The following is a 21336-nucleotide window of genomic DNA, read 5'->3' on the forward strand; positions in this document are numbered from 1 at the left end:
AGCGGCCAGATTTCGGCTAAATTATTCTTGGCAGGACAAAACTTTTGTGAGGCACCTCCGTAATGTGTCTAGTTTAGCCGCGTGTAACCGCTGCCCGCCTCCGCCAGTGTTATTGGAATGGGGATTACACTGCGTATTTTAGATATGCTTGGATTGTTTTTTTTGATGTTTTTACTAGACGTTGGCAGATATAATTTGTCCACTGTTTCTTTGAAATTGTATTTTGATTTGGGGCCTGGGTGTTATTTATACAATCACGACGCCAGAATAAAGGCAAGCTTAGATTTGTAGTCGCACGATTGTGCATTGTGAAATACTTGATGTACTAGATTACGCATGACTATATTACTGTGATCAAAAGCAAGGGGGATAAGGGAAATAGTAAATAAATGCAACATCCACTCTATGCCGTTCATCCTTCACTTCACTCCCTATCCACGTGATCCTTCTAAACAAGCACCGCAGCCAGACCCATCGCACCCGCAGCAGCCAAACCCGCACCGTGCAGCAATCCTCCCGCCGCAGCACCCGTATACGTTGCCATGGGCGAACCCGACGAGGTAGTAGTCGTAGCAGTAGCGCTCGCAGGCGTCGGCGTCGCCAACGGCATCAGCGTCTTCAGCAACTCAGGCGTAGTCGTATACGTCATGAGGTCCCCCACAAAAGCCAGCGAGTTACTCGGAAACGGGAGTTCAGATACAGCCGTTGCACTGGGGAAAGCCACACGCTGGGATGCCGGGACGTCGGGCTCGAGCGAAGCCCGGTCAAAGGGGGCAAGTGGGTTCAGAACACTGAGAGTTGGGGGGTGGTTATGTTAGCATTGCACACAGCTCTCTAAGGGGGAGAGGGGGAGGACTAACCCGTCAATCACGTGCGCAACACCATTGTACAGAATGGTATTCACAAACACAATCTTCGCGCCGTTGACAAACGCGGAGCCGTCGTCCAACACGGTAAATACCAGATCGGCACCTGCCATGCTCTTAACCGTCACATTTCCCAGGCTGGGCGAGAAAATCACGTTATCGGGGATGATGTGGTGTTGAAGGACTGTCTGGAGCGTCTGTTGGTCCGCCGACTCGAGCACCGAGCCAATGGCTTCAAAGGCGGCGTTTGTAGGCACGAAAATGGTAAAGTCGGAGATGTTGAGGCCGACCTGGTTGGGCCCGCTGAGACCAAAGTCAATGGCGAGTTTGGCCGCTTCGAGCGCGCCGTTCATGGCCGTGTAGCCTGCGCGGTACGTGAAGAGCTGGAAGGGGGCGCCAAACGAGAGCACCGTGTCGATCTTGTGGATGGTGATGCCGTCGCCGAGCTTGATGTCCTGGACACATGGGTTAGTTGTGTGTTAGTAATTATGGGTTGTGAATGGAGACTTGCTGCTTGAATGACGTTGGAAATGGTCTGCTCGCCAGATAAAACGCACACGTCGTCGCCGTTCTTGACAAGCCCATTGTAGGCGCCGCCGGTGAAGTCGGAAAATGGCTGGATGGCATTGACATAGGAGCCGTTCAGCAGCGTCTGTGCAAAGGTCGGAATATCGGTAATGACTTCAGCGGGATACACGCCCTTGAAGACGTGGTTGGCGAGCAGTGCACCAATGGCCGCAGTGTCGTTTTTGTACTCGATTGCCTCGCCCTCGGGGATGTCGCGGGGCACTGCGGCAAAGGCCTCGTTAGTAGGCGCGAATATGGTGATGTTGGAGGCGGCAGAGAGGGTGTCTGCGAGACCGTCGATGAGGCCTACAAGCTCAAGCAGTGTACTGAGGTCGGCCTGAGAACTAAGCAATGCGCCGAGATCGCCTTGAGTAAGACTGGTGCCGGCCATTAGGGCACAGGCCCACAGCTGGAATGGACGCATGGCTAGAAGAATACGGGGTAGTTGCAGCGGGAAGATGTGGAGAAACAGCGATGGCTCGTAGGAGTAGTGGGGAGAGGAGAAGACTTGGTGTTGATGATGCTATACAGACTTGTTGTCGACGATTCTCATCCTCCTTTATACACTTCTCTCCTAGCATACATCAACGCAACAGCAACATACTGTACTGTACTTGGGCCGGCTCAAGCATTGCCTGGTGCTGACACCATGACATCTTCGACTCTGTAGCCAAGACGCAGATGTTGCTACCCGAGTGTGCAGGATGAGGCGCAGCAGTCTGGTTGCTGCAAGGCCCATAGCTAGTTGTGGAAGTTGGTGATCCTCGATGCAGAGTTGAGGCTGCAATGCTTCTCGCGAAGACGATTGTGTACCTAGCTCTGCACCTGCGCCCGTGGTCGTATACAAGGCGGCAGATAAGTGGGCGGCGCTTGCCGAGGCCTCCACCCGCATGCATCGTGCACCGGCGAGAATCTGCCGGGGGTCTAGTCACGGCGAAAACTCCCCACGACAAGGTGGCTGGATTAGCGGATGCCATGCTCTCGGGTATGCATGCATACACGTTGTCATGTGGCAGTACGCTTGTCTGATCTTGAGGCTGTTGTGTTGTGACGAGGCGATCGAGCAGGTGAAGTCGATGTTCATCAGCACACTGCTCTTCCTTGAGTCCAGTCTGCATTGATTTAATATATATATCAAAACTAGCAGCTAAGTGGATATAGCAATATATGCCGCGCTGTTGCTGTTACTGTGTACTTGGACTTTTCTGCTCATTCCCAGAGCGTAACCTCATCCAGCATCTGTACCTCTCTTTGACATTATGTTCCAACCCATCTTACAGCCCATCTTACACCTGCATCCCCTGAGGTTTGTGACCTCGTCTTCGAGTCTCCAGGCACATCGAATCCCAGAATGTAAGCGTTTCAGTGTGGGTGACGTACGGGAACTTGGCAGTGAGGCAGACGGCTGATTTTCGCCGCGCCGGCCTAGTTCCCAACGGCACGCTATGCAGACCCACATCCGGCCCACCAATCAGATCAGCGTCGGCGAAAAACCACCGTGATGGACAACGCCATGATATAAAGTCGCGTTATGGGCGACTATGGAATCGCTAGGCTCGCCTCGTATCTTTGCAAAATCGCCTTGTAGTCGTTGTACCACTCCTCCAGCCACCCCGTCGCATCAAACAGGCGCGTTGTGTAGCAGCTCAGCGTCGGATCCAGCACCTTCATGTATGCCACCAGGTTGCGCAGCTTCTCGCCGCACTCGTCGATGCGGAAGCAGTCCTTGGGTAAACACTGGCCGTACGTGTTTTCCGGGTCGTTGGCAGCCACCAGAGTGGTGACCAGGACGAAAAGAGCATGCAGGACGGTTGGGGAAAAGCAAAACGAGGGCAGGCCAACGACAATGGCAGGATCCATGTCGGCAACCGTTCCAATGACCCCATGGCAGTTTTGCACCAGACTGTGGAGGGTTTCCTTGAGCGGCGAGATGATGACAGCGGGCTTTGGGTAGTCCTTGACTGGGATGCGCCCGGGGATATATGGCGCGGCAAACGACGCCTTATTGGTGGGCGTGTGCAGTACAAGTTCGTACAGGTGCACCATGGCCACGTGCCACCATACCCTGAGCGTCTGGCACGACGCCAGGCTGGCCGGGACCTGGGCTGCCCATGCGTCGAGCTTGAGCTTGAGGTTCTCAATGACAGCGTAGACGTTGTAGTCGTTGCCATCGACAAACGTGGCAATCTGGCAGAGACACAGCTGGTTGGCGATTTCATGGTCCAGCCGGGTGATGCGCACAATTTGGCCAAAGAGCACGTCGGCCGCGTCCCCGTTGCTCTCGAGGTAGGCAACGCATTCGTCCAGATACGAGTCCCACGGCACGGGGCTGGGCCTGCGCGTCGTCAGAGACGCGGCCGTCGTGGCCACATAGCAGGCTAGCCAGGTCCGCCGCGCCTCGAGTGATGCCGTGTCCTGGTGTCGGCAAAAGAAGGCCGGGGGCGTGGGCTGCAGAGAGCCCCCTGCGATGCCCAGGTCGATGGCCATGTCGGAGGCTAGTTGCAGAATCTGATAGCAGCTCCCTTGCCGCCCCGTGTGCGTACTCTTTGTCCAGAAGCTGGGGAAAAGCAGTGCCTGCACCACTTCTAGCGATCTCTGCCCTCTGCCAATGACCTCGTCGCCAAGCAGGCGCATGCCTTCGCGGACGAGCTCATCGTGCACCTCGGCGTCCACCCCCAGGGCTTCTTGGGTGAGGGGAAACACGAGCAGCGCCAGCAGGAGAAGGGGGGATTTGGCGCGGTAGTAGTCGAGGTCCCCGACAACGCGGATGGCGGGCCAGGCGGTCTCTGCCTGGAGCGCATAGTGGTGGATCAGCTGCTGCTGCTTGAAGGGCGGGATGCGGGCGTCCAGGAAGGACAGGATGGCGTCGGGGGGGCTGTCAAGCTGGCTGGCTGGCGATCGACTTAGCGTCGACAGGCTACCGGGCGAGCAGCTCGTCGGCGGAGTGCACGTCTTGTTCTGATTAGACTGGGCCTGCAGCGCATTCTTGAGTTCTTCGATCTGAGCCTCGAGCTCGCTGATGCGGTCGCGTTGGAGGCGTGGCGCGGCCGGCACGCACTCGAGGTTGTTGCGATGGCACCGCTCGCAGACGCCAGGGCTTGGGGACGTGGTTACGTCGCATTTGATCTTGAGGCGGTGGCACTCTTCACACGCGCGATAGCGTTTCCTCATCGTGCTATCCCTGGCCCGAAAAGAAAACAACGGTAGCGGTTTGGGCTTCAATTGCAGGGCCGTCCAGAGTCTATGACACCATCATCTGCGCGCGGCAGCCAGACGCGCTCGATTCTTGGAACCCTGTGGCGGTGCTGTGTGGCGTCGGCCCGTCGCAACCGTTAACGCCGTTAGGACCGCACCGCCACAGGCAACTGGACAACCATCCATGCGAATTCATGTTATTGATCTGGTCAAACTATTCAAGAGTACATGATGTTTTTTATATCTTGAATTGCTCAAGGTGACGTGTGCTACCTGAGATTTCGATCTGCTTTCCAAGGCCCTAGCAGGTTCAAGCTCCGTCTTACATGCTGCTGCGTGACCGAGCAATCCGATTTGCTGATATTTGTGTAATAAATGCACTTATGGAGATGGCCAAGTTTAGACTATATTACTAGCGTATTCGCATACTCTCTCACGAAACACACTGTTGTTGAGCGCAGGTACAGGATTCATTGACAAAACGCGTCGTTGATTATTGCCAAGCTTGTTTTCCCGGTACAAGTGGTTTAGGTGCAGGAGGCGTATGACGTGTGCTAATCAGACATGACACTCAAAGTGCACCCGTGGCCGTTTTCTACGCATACGTAATACTGCATATGATCAGCATTTTGCTCCAATACAAAAACGCGTTGAATCGACTTACACTGGGCTGGGAAGTGCCCCCGGCATTAGAGACACATTACCCGCCATATAAATCCGTCAGGCATGTCTAGTCATGTCATCACCATTTTCGGAAGAGACTAAGGCGGTATGTACAAGGGGATGTTTTTGGAGTAGAGAAGGAACGAATAATGAGCAGGAAAAAGGGAATAGTTTGATATCTTATACATGGTTAAGACCAGTGAGTATAAGGCCGCATGATCCACGGCAGAGCCTGTAAGGTACAAGTTTGAACGGCGTGTCATCAGAACGATTGTTGTACGATGATTCCGGTCGAAGTGAAATTATTGGCGCTTTACCATGATTAAGCCGTCTTATCCTCATAGTACGAAGACAACAGTTTTCCCTCTAGGATTAAAAACGTGCTAGCTCTTGTGGGACACATATTGATAACGAGCTCTTTCTGGTGTTTAAGACTAAAATACATTTTGATCAGCGAAAACATGCTATAGGGTATAAATAGAGGACCAAAGTAAATTAGAACACAAATCAATACATGGTATTGGAGACAGGTCTGGTAAACTGTTATATCAAGATACTTTGCTACAACATAGGCTTGTTTGTGTGGGAAACAGCTTCAGAGAGCAGCTTTCGGCGCATGATTGTAGGAAACCTACTTGCATAGTATTGGGTATTCAGTACGCAGCATTTCATGCAACTGGGACACGATGTAGACGCAGGAGTAGAAAGTGCGCGATAAAGCATTCCAGGTGGCTTCTGATGGAGGATGAGTTATCAGGGAAGAACACGTGTGCCATTTTGATTCTGCTGGAGGGGGTCATAGTACTGGCTTCTCTGGGTACAGAATATGCTATAAGCAGGGCGTAATAGCCAATGAGGGAGAAGAACGATGCTGCAAGGTTCAGGGACGTGTTTAGCCTGGTGGGGTGACATGATATTGCAGATTATCCTCCTTCATCACAACGTAAATACTAGTACCCAGTGAGGGCTTTCTATACGAAGATGAATTAGCGAGTATTAATCTATAATTAAATAAGGTACCACTAACAGAAAATTCTATGTTCGCACACACGTCCGGATGACTATCAAGGTAGTAGACCAAGCACCTATCTCACAAATGCAAGTCAACAACGCGATACCCAAATGGGCGGCAGAATGCGAGACATGGCATATCTCGCGACCGCGGCGTGGGGTCGACCTCCACCACACAGATATTCCTCCCGACACAAAGACGAGCCAAACTCGCAGTTCTCTTTCTTCCGCCAGTCTCTACACATGCCTCATTGCAAGAAACTCGTCTCTGCCACAACCCTACACATAGACGAGTTACACAACCGCCCCTCTTCCCATCCAAGCTCCACCCCCACACTTGCCAGGCGGAGCTTGTTCCAAACAAGCAACGCGGCCAACCCAGCCCCGCCTACCCGGAAATCCGCTCCCATCCACCCATCACCAACCAAAACGCCAGGGCTGCGGCATTCCTCTGCTCACGCCCGTCTGGGCTGACGCAACAGCTCATGCCATGGCATGCCAGCAGCTGATGTCCCGGTTTCCCTCAAACACCACCTCGTTACACTGCCACTGCCACTGGTACCCCCACCACCACCACCACAATGAAGCTCAAGGCCTCGCTTCTCGTCCGCCTCCCAGGCATACGCTGGAGCCCACACGACATTGATTCTTCCGAGCCATCCTCGTCAGCCTCGCCGTCAAAACCCAAGCCGCGCATCCCGTTCTCGCTCCGGTCCTCCGCGCCCGACACTGCCATTCTGCGCCCCCGCAAATCCTCGCTGAAACCATCGTCGGCCGCTGAACCCAATGTACGCATTGATGCGCGCACGCGTGCACAGAACCAGGCGCTGTTCTTCGCTCGCCTGCCGCTCGAGCTGCGGCACATGGTGTACGAGTATGTCATGGGTGGGGAGGTGCTGCACTTGACGCTGAGCACGAAGCGCCGATTTGGACATTGCATCTGCGACGAGGGCCGCGAGGACGAGGAACACAATGGAAATAGTAATCATAATCCTAATAGTAGCAGTGGTGCTACGAACAACAGCAAGCAATGCGCGTGCCGGGTCCTTGTTGGCGGGAGAAAAGATGCACGACGCCTTGATGGCGGGGGCGTCAGTCTCGCCCGCACATGCAGGAGAATGTAGGCAACTATCCGTACATGTCTTTCTGAATGGGACTAACGAGTTCTCTGAAAAGGTATGCAGAAGCCCTGCCGTATCTCTATCGCGCGCATGCGTTTTCCCTCTTACATATCACGCATCTCCTCTATCTGCCGTCGTCTGTCCCGCAGCTCCACCTCAACGTCATCCGCGTGCTGCGTCTGCGCTGGGCCATCCGCGCGCTGCCGTACTTGCGCCGCGGCCCCTCCAACCGCGTCGCATACCGTGAAGACACGGGGAATTGGGAGCGCGCGTGGGGCATCATGGCGGGCATGCAGGGGCTACGAGAACTGTACGTTGTGCTGGTTGATCCGAGTCCGCAGCAGCTGTGGGAGCGGAACTGGCTCGAGCTAGAGGATATATTGCTCGAGAGTGTGAGGGGCGTCACCAGACCGAGGGACGCCGTGGTCGTAATGCCGTATCAGAGCTGTGGCGTGGACTGGGATATGCGTGGCAGTCCTGTGGTGCTTAAGAGGCCCGAAGATGGGGATATCGAGACAGAAGATGAAGAATAAACATGTCCATGTTCCAAATTTAATGGCACGTACTCCATCTAAGCAGCATTTCCTAGCACTGTGGTCCAATTTCAAACTAACAAATGCTCACAGCATAATGGAGAGTTTATGGTTCATCAATCATGTCATTCAACAGTGTTATCTACTATCTACATCACTGTCACATTATCCCTCTTTATTTTACACACACAACCCACTTACAAGCCAAAGCAATTGGCATAGTACGTAACGGTAGCAGGCCAGTCGGTAAACATGGCGCGGATCTTGACGTCCTGGGCCAGAACATGCAGAACCTTGTACATGTCGCCGTCGTGGCTAGTAACATTGGCCACATACTGGTAGTAGTAGCCGCCACCACCAATCTGCAGCCAGCCCGAGCGCTCAAACGACCACGCAACCATGTCGAGGCCGTGTTCCTGGCACGCAATGGCATACTCGGAGGGCACAATCTTGCCGTTGTCGTCGAGCTTGGTAAGCGCAAACATGGCGGGCGCCATGACCTTGACGCCGCGGGCAGCCAGCCCCGGGATGCTAGCCGTAGCATTGGCGTAGCCAGCGGGCGTATCGACGCGCTCGTCGAGGTACACGGCCTGGACGCCAAACTCGGGCTCGTTGTCGATCCAGTAGAAGACGTCGTCCGGCAGGAAAGACTGCAGCCACACACGGCTGGGATCGATCTTGTACTCGCGGAACTTGTCAACGAGATCCTGGGCGTACTGCTCCTGTGTGTAGCCATCAAACGGCATCGGCACTTCTGGCGTCTTGAGCTCCGGCGTGAACTGCAGACCCCAGCTGTCGACCAGCGGAATGTAGTCGTCGACCGTCATGAGCTTGGGGCAGTGCTGGGCGTACAGATCTGTGCGGAAGTACGGTGTTCCGTCCATGTACTGTTGGACTGTGGTTGCGTTGGGGTTGAAGCCATCCATCTTGCCGCATAGAGTGCGAAACTCGTCGAGTGTAATGTCCGAGGTGCAGCATTTTGCCGACGCAGCGGTGCCGTTGGCGGCGGGGGAAAAAGGCGTGGTACATTTTGCGGCGAGCGTCGTGTTGAGGATGTTGGTCGTCGTGTGCAAGTCGCACTGGGCGTGGCGGCACACGAGCTGCTTGTCCTTGGTAAAGGCAACGTCGCACTCGATGACGCCGGCACCCATGCGATGCGCAGCCTTGTAGCTTGACAGCGTGTGCTCTGGGAATTCCAGCGGCGCCCCGCGATGGGCAAAGACAAAGTCGGACGTCTTGAATTCCTGTTCCGAGCAACTTTCCAGCTTCTGCTTCAGCGGGCCCTCGTCCATGTCGTCGACCAGGTAGTACGGCCGAGGCCCGACTTGGACATTGAACTTTTTCTCAGGAACATGGCTGTGGTTTCCCGGTCCACTGCGCGACACGACTATGGGCACGGCGGCAGCAGACGCAAGGCCGAGAAAGACGGAGGTAGCAACGAAAGAGCGCATGGTGAGCGATTGTCGACCCAGAGAGAAGGGATCCGGGAACCGGGAAAAACGAAAGGGTTCCTGCAGGGCAGGCATTGGAACGGCCGGCCATGCTGCTTCTTATCTGCATGCTGGGCAGAAGCAACAGATACACGACGGCGACGAGGCATGCGGCTGGAGCTATTCGACCTGAGCTTCATAGCTACTGCACGTGGGGAGCTATCCCGGCCCGCAGCTCTTGGTGTCATTGGGACGTGGGCGGAGAAGGCCATGATTGGGGAAAGCCATGCAGAGACGGGGCTAGCGTGCCAAGCCGCCAAGCACATGGACGGCCTTCACGTTTCTTCGTCCTGCGATAAGATACGTGAGGGCATTCAACCGAGGCGCCAGGAAGGATTCGAGCGGGGATTTGGGCGCACGCTTTCCTCCATATGCGTCATCCTTTGCATTCCGTCTTGGCCGTTTCCTGCGTCTTTGGCCTTGGATTCCGGCCCTGTGGGAGAATTGTCGGCCTTTCGGCGGCTGTCAGATGCGTGTGGCTTGGCTGGCTGATGATGCCGGTATCCCCAACCACCCAAGTACCATATCGATCGTGGCATATATGATCGAAATCCTTCAGAAAGGAATGTAGACCAGCCACCTCCTCGCTACACTGCGGATTGAGTGGATAATCTTGGTCAATGTTCTTGTCCAAGTTACGTCCAAATCCATGGGTATTCTTGGTGAATGCACGCGTGTTGCCTCGGCGTCAGTCGGCGAGACATGACGCCAAGTTTTCTTTTGATACACCGAAGAGATTTCTGAAGCCATCGAGGTGCTGGAGATGCAGGAGTGTCCAAAGTCCAAGGACGCAGGTTCATCTATATGATCGTTGTTAATAGCAGCAAGAATACCGTATTCAAAATCCGACTCTTCTGGAGCCAGCCGCCGCTGTTGCTGCTACTACCCTGTCGTCTCTTGATACCAAAGTTGAATAATGCAGAATTTGCCCGTATGCTCAGATCATGGCTTCAAGAACTATCGTCGCTCGCTGCGGGCAACTCAAAAATGCAGTTGGACTGGCCGACATCAATGTCAGTCGAGCACCGCCAATCCGGAAGAACGACGATAAAGTCCTTTGGTGCGGTAACCGCCTTGACAGGTTCGAGCAATTCCTCGCTGTTTTGTTTCCAGAAATCGGCGTAGCACTGTTGCCAGAGATCTAGGAAGAAGTATAGTCGTATGTGTAGCTTTCGGAGACCGGCCATCCGACGTAGAACATCCCACGTCCTATACCACTCCTCACGGTGCGGTGAAGGCATGAGCGCTGCCTGGAAGAACTGGTGGCGGTCTAGGTCCCAGTCGATGCGAAGATTTGTAATCTGAGTCATTCGCTGGGGCTGAATGAAGTAGGGCAAGTACCCCGTGGTGGGATAGTCTTCTACATCCGTGGAAATGAAAAAGTCGTTGGAGTTGTACAGATATTCAATGGCCTCCGAGTAGCTGGTTGTTCATCGATTAGCCATGGTACTCTACCGCTATTGTAAGTCAAACTCATTCTCGGCTCTTCTGCACCCGCTGCTTCTGCCTTCTCATACCATTTCTGTGCCGGACCATGTTTTAGATAAAACGCTATTGTTGGATATGACTTACATGCGACGACATGTCCTCAGCAAAGGAAGTGCGATACAAAGTTTTTGTTCAGCTGCAAGCGGCCGGAGATAGCAAGCGCAGTGTCCAACTGTGCAACGCCGTGCACTCAGCTCGCCTTCGGCAAGCGAAATATGTATTGGTACCTCGCCCAGGGCTTTTTCGTAGATCATCCTTCTAATCTCCAAGGGCAATTTGCTCAGGAAGGGGGATTGCGCTTGATGAAACGTCCATTGTGACTGTTGGAAGTTTATCGATGGAAGTGTCAGAGCGCGTCTGCGAGGGCAAGGCAGCATTGGCTTTGGCGCCTCAAATGGTGCTCTTGGTGTTCGTCTGGGAATTCGGCGGTGCGGGAACAGCACGATGCAGCAAAAGCATGGTGATAGGATTGTCCAAAAAACATATTTGCAGAGTTGCCAGCCCGCTGTCTGCAAGCATCTGCCAGTCCCTTTTCCAATCTTTTTAAGCCGGTTGGAGAAACGCTCTCCGAACATATTCGCGTACGAACAAAAAGAAGGAAAAGGTTTTGATGCTGTAGCTAAGAACGAGATAAGCGTTGCGGGTCCGGTTGCTGTGCGAGGTTACGTCCGGTAATGTGGCCGCTGGTATGGGGCGACTTGGAAGTAGGATGAACGGTCAGTTGTCTAGCCCGGTAGTCTGGTTGCTGTTGTGGAAATTTAACAGCTTAACCTTTGTAAATGCGGAAGAGGTTGGGAGAAGAACACTTGCCGTTGGGAACCCATGTTGCGGCACGCCCCTGGGCCCCACTTAGTGAGACTCCAATGACGACGTCAGCCATACTCTCAGCCAGCCCTCCTGCTTATTTCGCTCCCATCGTCCCAAGAGTATTGGTATCATAATGGGCGCACGTCATATCCGCAATTTTCCATGCATGGAGCTTTGGGCCGGCTTTTAAGTCGCTCGGGCTTGTGGTGGCGCCTGTACTTGCGGAAAAGAAAACATACAAGATGACGACTGAGTATGCATGAAAGCAGCACTTCGTCATGATATACGCCACGTGCAGTTAGGACGCGTAAACCGAATACGCTCCTGCTTGCATTTCAACTCTTATAGTGTTCTACAAATTCATCGCTTGCACAGCTGTCATGAAAAGTCCATTATGGTTCCATGAAGTCGCGAGTCATCAGCTCGGCTACATGATTGATCGATTCAGAATATCAGCTGAGAATTGTACATGCAATCCCGGTCTGTTGAGTCGCAAGCTCAATGTTGAGACATGCATTCTCAGGTGAATTTTCTGGATCATCTTCTCTGGCACCTGACTCGGAACCAATATAATGCCGCTATGTATATGCGATAGGCGTTCCTTGGCGGACAATGCCGCTGCTGTTGCGCCTGCTCAAGTACCGTCCAACTAAAATTAAGCGATAGACTTATTTGACGGCTGCATCCCGCGCTTGTTAATGCACAACTGAATGCTGGATCTGCAGGTGGTGTCGAGCTGAATATCCTGAGTCAACCGTGCGTAAAAGGTCAAGTGAGTGACAGTGCTGCTTGGATGGATGGCGTTCAACGCATATGCATCACGTGATACTCGTAACTACTCCAGCCTCACTTCAGGGCCATCCGTCATCACCGCCACCACTAACTATCTTTACCCTTACTGTGGCTGCTGCTGAAACTCCGTATATCACATATGATAGATCTCCTATTGAAGCCTTGCTATAATTTCGGCGCGTGTTCACAACCCTAATTTATTTGCAGTCGCAAACCACACTGGAGGGCTCCATAAAGGGCCATGTCAATACCAAGTCTCTCGTCCTGCAGTAGGCTGATTGCGGAAATAGAGGCAGGTGTAATTCTGTTGTTGATATCCTCCAATCATTGTATCACAAGTCGCATGCGGGGTAATCTTCATGCTTTACTTTGTACGACACACATCATCATCATGAGCACTCGTACCCATCGCGCCCTGTTTCTCAGCATTCATCCCTTTTGACGTCAAATCCTTAATCAGGCAAACCAGAAACACAATGGCACGCATCACTGTCATTCCCGCGCTTCCAATGTTACCAAGCTCCCACAACACCTTGGAATGGAGCTTCTCTTCTGATCTGGAGTCAGAGATAACTACCCTCGCGGGCTGGTGTCAAGTCAAGCAGCAACAGAGGGCGCCTCTCTCTTTTACCGTGGATGGCAGTGAAGACAGTGTGGATAATTTGATCGGCGAGACAGAATGCACCAATCTCCTCGCTCCACTCTCCTTGGATGGCGACGCAGCAATTAAAAAAGACTTTCTCGATCGCCTTGCCGAGCTACTTTGCTACAAGAAAGACCCTTCATTGATCACCAGTACAGCGTTGCTTTATACTGAGACAGAAGCAACCATTGTGGCTGCTCGAAATTCAACGTCTGAGAGGAAAACTTGGTCTGACAAAGATATCAACCTTCTCAAATACTTGGTCGAAATCCTCGAGATAATCTCGGCTGATGGTTGGTATTACTATCAAAATCCTACCTGTATTGTCGGTGAAGCTGACCTTTTACATTTGTAGACAGTTTCGAGCACGACCCGCTTCAAGCACTGCAAAGTACTTTGCTTGATAGTTTTCCGCCAAGGATGGTCAAAATATGGTCGTTGCCCAAGGAAGAGTTTCCAGTGACTACGAAGCTAGGACAAAGGTTCCAAGAAGAAGTGAAGAAGCGCAAGCATATCCATGCCGAGATGATGCTCATGGCTTACCTTGTCGGCTGTAGGGGTCTCAGCTCGGAAGTTTTCCCATATCTTGGGGTAAGCAAGAAGACGTGCCTTCTTTGTGGGCACATGCTCCGGGAAGTGAACTTCTTCGAAACCCGAGGAAACCATGGGAAGTGCTATTCGCAATGGACATTTCCCCACACGCTACAAACGAATCCTGAGGCCGCAGAGAAACTACAGTCGGCTATTCAGCGCTTACGAGACATTCTTCGTGGTGAGGTGATAGAACGCGACGTACCTTACCGTGATGCAGAGAAGGAGTCGGCGATGGCTGTTCCTATTTCGCCTACGTATGAGAGAACAGTGACGCTTTTCAATAGCGTGATTGAAGACCCTAGACTTCTTTCAAGAGAGAGCGAGTGGCTAAGCATGCCTCAAAAACGCGCTAGGGAAGCCAAGTAAGTCGTCTTTGTTTTTCGATGTGCCCTTTCTTGCTTTCGAGGCTAACATGGACTATTATGACTCTTAGTAACGGCAACAGATCAGTTGAGCCTTTCCATGAACAGGATAGCGACAGTACATCAGAATGCGACATCGAGAAAGCTGAAACTACAAGTCCAAAATTCTGCGCTTTCTGTAAGGTCACCTCCAAGCCTACTTTTGTTTGTAACAAGTGTGGAGGTGCCGCCCATTGTTCCATCGATTGCTACCGTTCCGATTGGCATCAACACAAGTTTTCCTGCAGGTTGGGAAGACCAGTTGACGCCACGGATGATTTGGTGCTCGCTTGTCATACAAACAAATTCCCCTCTGATGACGACGTTTTGCACAAGTATGGTTTTATGTCTTTTACATCTGGGTATGATCGGTGCAGGCTCTTCAATCTTTACCGCCGGCTTGTAGTCCACTGGGAAATTGACGAGGACGAGCTGCGTAGTGCGGTAAACAATAATAAGCTCAAAGAGATGCTTATATGTCGATGTTCGCAAACCAAGGATCCTGACTTGCAGTGGCTTAAGAATGTGGAGAGTTTTGAGGCTAAAGCCAAGGAGGGGGAACTGTCCACTCTCATTGAAGCTGCTAAGAGAAAGCTATTAAGTCCTGACGAAAACAAGGTACCAATCACCGAACTTCAGCCTCTGGAAAAGCAACGAGCGCTTGTCTTCTATGCACAGATCCAAAATGGATTCATGATAGATGTGGATGAAGACAACTGGATCTCATTGGGCTTTTGCACGCGCACCAACTGCAACTCAGAACAGCAACTTGCTTGGGCATACAAATTGCTTATCGCGCGTTGCTCACTCGATGAGTTCTGGACCGCTATGGCGGAGTCCAAGATGGCGGAATTATTCTCAAAATATACACTCACCGGTCAGATCTCACAAATGCGCAATTTCAAGGACCTCAAGGATATTGTAAAGAAGCGACATCAGAGCGTGTGGGAGCTGAAACGATTTACACGCATGAACGCAGCAGATCCGCACCGAGCCGTTGTAAACGACTACGGATTCATGAACTGCGAGGATGCACGCCAACGCATGCAGCTTCGAGATATATACCAGAAATACTTTGAAAGAGGCGAGAATGAGATGAAGCTTCATGAGGCATGCATTTCTGGAACTCTAGGTAGCTTCCTCGAGTCGGTCTTGGGGAACCTTAGAGTGGGCAGAGACCTTTTTCGCAATCCTTATCCCTTGCAAAACTCCACCCTGATGGGAATGGTGACTGATGTCGTTTTAGTGTGTACACAGTCTATGTTGGACCAGGTGAAAGCCTTCAAGGAGGATGGTCAGGAGTTATTTGTCATTCCGGATACTATGGAAGACGAGATGATGAGACACGTGCACGAGCGTGCTGCATTTTTAGGTACAGGTGTGAGAAAGCGGTATCGGTCTGGACTACATGGCAAAATTTGCGAGGAATTGTCATTCTAGTCAGGAAGTCTGTTTTCGCCAGAACTTTTATCGCATCTCTCGATTCTGATGGGAGAGGAGGATTCTGATTTAGTCGTATCCATGAAGCGATAATACTGGAACTTTATGTCTAGAGAGACTCTGGAAGGTTGTTTCCAGTAAACCTAGCCTGTCTTGGAGAGTTACTGCCATCTCCAAAGTCCACTGTTAGATTTACTACAAATAACCACGATGTTCCAACGTCTTCCTCGCATTTTGTTTTTGAACCATCACAGATTAGATATTTGAGTTTGATAATGAAACGAGGGCTACACAATGCAGTGAAGTACACTACAAATAAGCAAAAACACAATACCTTGGGCCTTGCACACAGTACTTAAGCATCACTCTCACTGTAAAATAGCAGTCATCATACCGCTTACAGTTTTATTCACATGTATATCCAGTGTGTCCCAATAGCCCGAAGTACAGAATCATTTCGCCATCTTGTGTCTCTAGTCCTAAGAATTGACATTACATTCGATAACCCTGCGCCATGACTCCTGCCCTTATTTCATTGCCCATACATATCTATGAACCCCAAGTACATATCATCTACTTCTTCGACGAGCTACCTCCCGGCACGAAAGGCTTAGCCTTTGCATTGAGCCCCTTGGAGGATGCATCCTTGTTGGAAGACTTTGCAGAGTTGAAATTGCTAGAGCCCTGCTTCATGGTGGATTTGGAGCTGCCACTCTTGGAAGACTTTCCAGATGGCACACCCCAGTCCCTGCCATGTCCAATGCCAGAGATGTTGCGCCAGCCGTTGGGGTTCATGTTGTTAGACATTGATGCTGTTGGATGTTGATCCTGGTGGTTTAGATGTTTGTTGGTGTTTAGAGATGTTTCGAGTTGGGTTGTTTTGATGGTGATTTAAGTAGAACGGTGTAAGGCTGGTAGTGTATATATGGGTAGGGGATTGTAGAGTAACCATTCATTGGGGCGTTAATGTCGAAAATGAAAAGGTGGTGGTGAAGGTTATGGAGCCAGTTTAGACACTGTTTGCATGTGAAATCTCCACAGATCAGAATAGTGTACTGGATGGAAGCATTGACTGGGCTCCAACCTGCATATTCACAGGTAGATGGTAATTTGTATCGCAAACACTGGTCAGTGTACTGAGAAGCCGGTTTAAACAACTTCAAGTTACAGAGTCCGATTCAAGCCTATCTTGGCCATACGCATTGTGAGATATTAACCTTATTCAAACTCTTAATGATTGTAGGGTCATCTTTGCCTTATTAGCTTGACCAGAATCTTTTGGGATTGGGCCATCGTAGGTTTACCTGTAAGCACCTCTCAAAGAAGAATGATTTGATCAGAATGAACTACTGGTGTTGTATCTTCCTGATGATCCATAATCATCTATACTCTCTTGATTGATAAGGAGCCTCTAGAACTTGACTTGAATGAGATATCCTTCTGCTACCAGATTAGCTGAAAATCAAAACAAACATACCCACTCTGAATACTCACACACAACTCTCTGTTTTCTCCATGTATTTGAAACTTCCCAGAAGTGCGGGTAGTTTACGAATCTCGGTGGAAAATGATCAGTGATATCTATGTACTAAGACACATAGCTGTGAAACACCGTCATCACGGAATCATTGTTTAATTTCACTTGCATGAATTTTTGATGATATTATATACTGGCCTTGGGTTTTACAGAAGGAAAATTATCCTCCAATTCGTCTGGCAAAGCCTCTTCGCTTTGACACCCTCCCCCCCCTCTCAGCTCAGACGATTAGTAAAGAGCCACTTCAAGTTCTCATTTATAGAAATCCTCGAATGAAACAAACATGGTAGGAAATACGTTAGAGGCAACACACATACAATGGCGGGGTCATTATGTATTAACCTAAGGGCAAGGTAGTTCCTTGGAAACGATCAAGAATAGCATTCTCGAAACATATATTACTAAATCACCCATACCTAGGCTGAAAAATTAGTCATTCAAGTAAACGTTTGTCATCGTAAATCACTCGCTCACAATTCATACCAGGAGAGTGCAACTGATTTTCATGGAGACTACAAGGACGTATCATGAACGGATGTAGAGAACATGATTGGAATTGTTTTCAACACCCGGACCGGATTATTATACGTGCTTTTTAAGTATCTATCACGAATTCCGCATTACCTATTTACAACACCGTGATAACATGCGGGGTATCGCGGGGTGGAATATCTTCCTATTAAGGTTAGACCCCGCGGACTATGCTTATGTAAACATCGAATCTTCGCATGTCGCTTTCAACACTACCACCGCAACCAGCACGAAGATTGCCAACCGCAGCCATGCCTCCACGGCTAAGAGCTGTCCGATTCGTCTCGTCACTCGTCTACTCCCCCGCCCGGTCATGCGCGACGCCGCTCCCCGCCGCCTTTGTGCTCCCCGCCCAGCAAAGATGCGCATCCATTCTGTCGTCGCTATCCGACAACGCCGGCGCCTACAATAAGAAGATTCGTCGTGGACGAGGTCCCGCCTCAGGAAAGGGAAAGACGGCTGGTCGCGGACAAAAGGGACAGCATGCGCACGGAAAAGTGCCGACTGGCTTCGAGGGAGGTCAGACACCACAATGGATCACAAATCCAGAGCGAGGGAGAGGCAAGCGCAATCCCTTCAAGGTGGAAATGTCACCCATCAATCTGGACCGGATACAAAGCTGGATTGACCAGGGAAGGCTGGACCCCAAGAAACCCATTACTATGAAGGAATTGGCCAAGTCGAGATGCTTGCACGGAGTCAAGAGACATGGGGTGAAGCTGTTGGCAAGGGTATGAAGACATTTACAAGCATTCATTCAAGATGCTGACTCAATGACATAGAATGCGGAGCAGCTTACCACGCCCATACACATTGTTGTCTCCAGAGCATCGGCCGAGGCCATTGCGCGCATCGAAGCCCTCGGCGGCAGCGTAACCACACGTTTCTACTCCCCCACAACCATCAAGCGCGTACTACGCGGCGAATCGCACCCGATCATCTCGCTACAGTCCTCGCCAGAACTCGTCTCCCTCGCCAGCCGCTTGCCGACGGTCAAAATACCCTCTCCGATCCTCTCGGCACTGCAGACTGCGGCCGAAGAAAAGAAGAGCGAGGCCATGGCTACCGTCATGAAGCAAGTCGGTACAAAATACAAGTACAGGCTGCCTGATGCGACCGCAAGAAAGGACATTGAATACTACCGCGACCCGGCACACCGGGGTTACCTAAGCTACATGGTCAAGCAAGGCGAGAGCCCAAGTTTGTTCTTCAAGCCGCCTGGCGAGGCAAAGGACAAGAAGAAGCAGAGTGCCAAACGGGATGCCGCCAAGGCCAGTGCCGACAACAGGTTATTCTAATTCTAGCCAAGCAATTGTACCATTTGTATCATATAATGTGCATGTGCATGCATCTGGGGGTGGCGGTCTTGTCGCCATGGGGATGACGGTCAAATGCATCATTACGAGCATAACCAGCCCAAACCCTTGTCTTTCATGAATCTCTCCCTCTCGACCCGCCTGCACAATTACCTCGCAACTTAGCAGTATCCCGACCCCGATATCTGGGTTCCCTGTTCCTGTTTCCCCCCTTCTTCCCGCAGTAGCGCCACGCTGCAGCAGATAGATTACCTGCCCATGACTAAGTGTACCGCAGTCCAAACATCTGAAATACGTCGTGTGCATGTGCTCCACTAATCCCCCCCCCCGACAGCCGCCCCAACAATCTCCTTCTCTCTAATCACCGAAGACCGAAACGGGCCTTGGTAACTTGTTCCAATCTGGAAATAGAAACACGAGGGCGATAATATGTTGCAAAAAAAACTGTCTCTCTCTCTCTCTCTCTCTCTCTCTCTCTCCCCCTTAGTCATGGCGCCCCAAAACCCGGATAAATTCTAATTCCCCAATCGTACGATGGATTACATATGCTGAGGAAAAAAAAGGACACACGAAACGGTCCTATCGAGATACGTTGTGCTACGTACGGCCGAGCTGATACGTAATATATATGTGTATGCGTAGGTATGTATGTATGTATGTTATGAACTTTGTGGGGGGTTATATTTGTTTTAGGTGGGCTTTTCCGAGGAACAGGCTGTGTGGCTGTGTAGGTTACATGGATACATGGTTGCATGGGGCGCAGCGCAGTTTTGAGTAAAAGAATGAGAGAGATTGAGAGATTACTTTTTTTTTGCTTTCTCTTCAGAGAAAACCGCTTACTCTTCCTCGTGTGTGTGTGTGCATGTCCGGACTCGGAATCAGAAGCAGACTCGGGATGATACGCGATCAGGGTGGAGAAAGACGGACGGCCAGCGGGTATAACAATGTGTATATACACACACGTACATGGACAGATGGAGAGATGGAGACGTCACTCCCGGTTTCGAAACTAATACACATACTGCAGGCACCGTTGGTGCAAAACCCAATTCAATTCACGGGACGCAGTATGTAGACATACTAGTATGGACATGGCATCATCCACTGTATGTATGTATGTATGTGGCTTTCTCCTCTCCCCATCCTCCATTCCCCATTCCATACACAACACAGCACAGTATACCACACACAGCGGCTCTCCATCACACACACACACACACACACCACAACACCACCCCTCCGCCTCGCCTTCCTCCCAGCTACCCCCCCCCCCCCCCAAAAAAAAAAGAACCGAATACGAAAAAAAAAACCCCACCCCATCTCTCCTCTCCTCTTCTCCTCTTCACCCTAACATACCTCCCCCAAACCCCCCCCCAACCGAACCGATGATATGAAATGAAACATGTCGCACCAAAGCGTCAGTCCCACGGCCACGGCACCTACTACTAGCCACTCCCCCACTCCCCTAAAAAAAAGAAAATAAGAACCCCCGGCTTTTAACGTAACGTAACGTAGTAAGGAGTAAGTAGTAAGTAAGTAGCAGTAAGTAAGTAACCTTGCAAGTAAGAGAGAGAGAGGAAAGAAAAAAGCCGGACCGCACGGGCACGTGCCCAGAGTGCTATTTTTAAAGCACAGAGGTTAGGGGGGGGGAAATGCGGGAGTGTGAGAAGGAGAAGGAGATTGTGTGTGTGTGTGAGAGAGAGAGAGAAGGGAGAAGGGAGAAAGGAGAAAGGAAGGAAGAAGGAGAAGAAGTGAAGAGTAAGACGCACGTGCACGGGGGGGTACTTGGGGGTCTATAATATTAACGTGCGTGGGTATTGTTATATGTCTCGAGCTTTTTATTTTATTTTATTTTTCCTTTCTCCATCTTACTTATTTTCGCGGTAGGGAGGAGGAGGAGGAGAAGGAGGAGGAGGGGGGGGCTTAGTAAAGTAGTATATGTATGGTTCTGTTAGTGAATTGCTTGTGCGTTGCGTTGGTACTTTGCTTCGTGTTTATGCTTGGTACCTGTGCTGCGTGCTGACGAAGACGGAGATGGAGATGGAGACGGAGATGGAGATGGAGATGGATACACGTGCAGATATACATGGGGATGTGTAGTCATGGTGCTATATTTCCACGGCTTCTTACAACCACGACAACCACGACAACGACGACAACAGGGGGGGGGGGAATTCGGAGATGGGGAAGTATGTATGGAGATGGAAACATGAATTCACGCCTACAGCACACAGATAGCTACACAATGTTAACCGGTACTGTAGATTGACCTCGTATACAAGCTTTGAAAGTCAGTTCCATTGTATCAACACAACCCAAACCCAAGCTAAGTTACGTCAAG

The 21336-nt window shown here is 51.1% G+C and overlaps 8 protein-coding genes across 8 annotated transcripts; 3 read left to right on the forward strand and 5 right to left on the reverse strand.

Moving 5' to 3' along the window:
• Nucleotides 1–448: 448 nt before the first annotated feature.
• Nucleotides 449–1857, reverse strand: SETTUDRAFT_159121 (uncharacterized protein; the record flags this gene model as incomplete). The annotated part of the gene is made up of 3 exons (XM_008024170.1): nucleotides 449–791; nucleotides 861–1321; nucleotides 1378–1857. 3 exons carry the CDS (start codon nucleotides 1855–1857, stop codon nucleotides 449–451), a joined length of 1284 nt encoding a protein of 427 aa, XP_008022361.1.
• A 727-nt stretch (nucleotides 1858–2584) lies between these two features.
• SETTUDRAFT_167375 (uncharacterized protein) lies at nucleotides 2585–4092 on the reverse strand. The gene has a single exon (XM_008024171.1). It carries the CDS (start codon nucleotides 3918–3920, stop codon nucleotides 2973–2975), a length of 948 nt encoding a protein of 315 aa, XP_008022362.1. The 5' UTR covers nucleotides 3921–4092; the 3' UTR covers nucleotides 2585–2972.
• Nucleotides 4093–6883: 2791 nt separating this feature from the next.
• Nucleotides 6884–7969, forward strand: SETTUDRAFT_175559 (uncharacterized protein; the record flags this gene model as incomplete). Its single annotated transcript, XM_008024172.1, has 2 exons — nucleotides 6884–7422; nucleotides 7479–7969. The coding sequence occupies 2 exons, from the start codon at nucleotides 6884–6886 to the stop codon at nucleotides 7954–7956; spliced, it is 1017 nt and encodes a 338-aa protein (XP_008022363.1). The 3' UTR covers nucleotides 7957–7969.
• Nucleotides 7970–8153: 184 nt separating this feature from the next.
• On the reverse strand, nucleotides 8154–9407 carry SETTUDRAFT_25814 (uncharacterized protein; the record flags this gene model as incomplete). The annotated part of the gene is made up of 1 exon (XM_008023668.1): nucleotides 8154–9407. The coding sequence occupies one exon, from the start codon at nucleotides 9405–9407 to the stop codon at nucleotides 8154–8156; it is 1254 nt and encodes a 417-aa protein (XP_008021859.1).
• Nucleotides 9408–10396: 989 nt separating this feature from the next.
• Nucleotides 10397–10873, reverse strand: SETTUDRAFT_103350 (uncharacterized protein; the record flags this gene model as incomplete). Its single annotated transcript, XM_008024173.1, has 1 exon — nucleotides 10397–10873. A coding segment is annotated over one exon (477 nt), but the record flags the coding sequence as incomplete, so codon positions are not given.
• Nucleotides 10874–13009: 2136 nt separating this feature from the next.
• Nucleotides 13010–15611, forward strand: SETTUDRAFT_45714 (uncharacterized protein; the record flags this gene model as incomplete). Its single annotated transcript, XM_008023746.1, has 3 exons — nucleotides 13010–13469; nucleotides 13532–14132; nucleotides 14204–15611. The coding sequence occupies 3 exons, from the start codon at nucleotides 13010–13012 to the stop codon at nucleotides 15609–15611; spliced, it is 2469 nt and encodes an 822-aa protein (XP_008021937.1).
• Nucleotides 15612–15966: 355 nt separating this feature from the next.
• On the reverse strand, nucleotides 15967–16418 carry SETTUDRAFT_25817 (uncharacterized protein; the record flags this gene model as incomplete). The annotated part of the gene is made up of 2 exons (XM_008023669.1): nucleotides 15967–15982; nucleotides 16189–16418. 2 exons carry the CDS (start codon nucleotides 16416–16418, stop codon nucleotides 15967–15969), a joined length of 246 nt encoding a protein of 81 aa, XP_008021860.1.
• A 1505-nt stretch (nucleotides 16419–17923) lies between these two features.
• On the forward strand, nucleotides 17924–19403 carry SETTUDRAFT_167376 (uncharacterized protein). Its single transcript, XM_008024174.1, has 2 exons — nucleotides 17924–18410; nucleotides 18462–19403. The coding sequence occupies exons 1-2, from the start codon at nucleotides 17931–17933 to the stop codon at nucleotides 18975–18977; spliced, it is 996 nt and encodes a 331-aa protein (XP_008022365.1). The 5' UTR covers nucleotides 17924–17930; the 3' UTR covers nucleotides 18978–19403.
• The last annotated feature ends 1933 nt before the right edge of the window (nucleotides 19404–21336 follow it).

This window comes from Exserohilum turcica (genome assembly GCF_000359705.1).
Source record: "Exserohilum turcica Et28A unplaced genomic scaffold SETTUscaffold_11, whole genome shotgun sequence".
Lineage (NCBI taxonomy): Eukaryota > Fungi > Ascomycota > Dothideomycetes > Pleosporales > Pleosporaceae > Exserohilum > Exserohilum turcicum.

What these genes read in the sequence shown, in the direction of transcription:
- SETTUDRAFT_167375 (XM_008024171.1), bottom strand. Translation starts at nt 3,920, where the DNA reads ATGGCCATCGACCTGGGCATCGCAGGGGGCTCTCTGCAGCCCACGCCC.
- SETTUDRAFT_167376 (XM_008024174.1), top strand. Translation starts at nt 17,931, where the DNA reads ATGCCTCCACGGCTAAGAGCTGTCCGATTCGTCTCGTCACTCGTCTAC. An exon ending in GGGTGAAGCTGTTGGCAAGG is followed by an intron (nt 18,411 to 18,461) that starts GTATGAAGACAT and finishes TCAATGACATAG; the next exon opens with AATGCGGAGCAGCTTACCAC.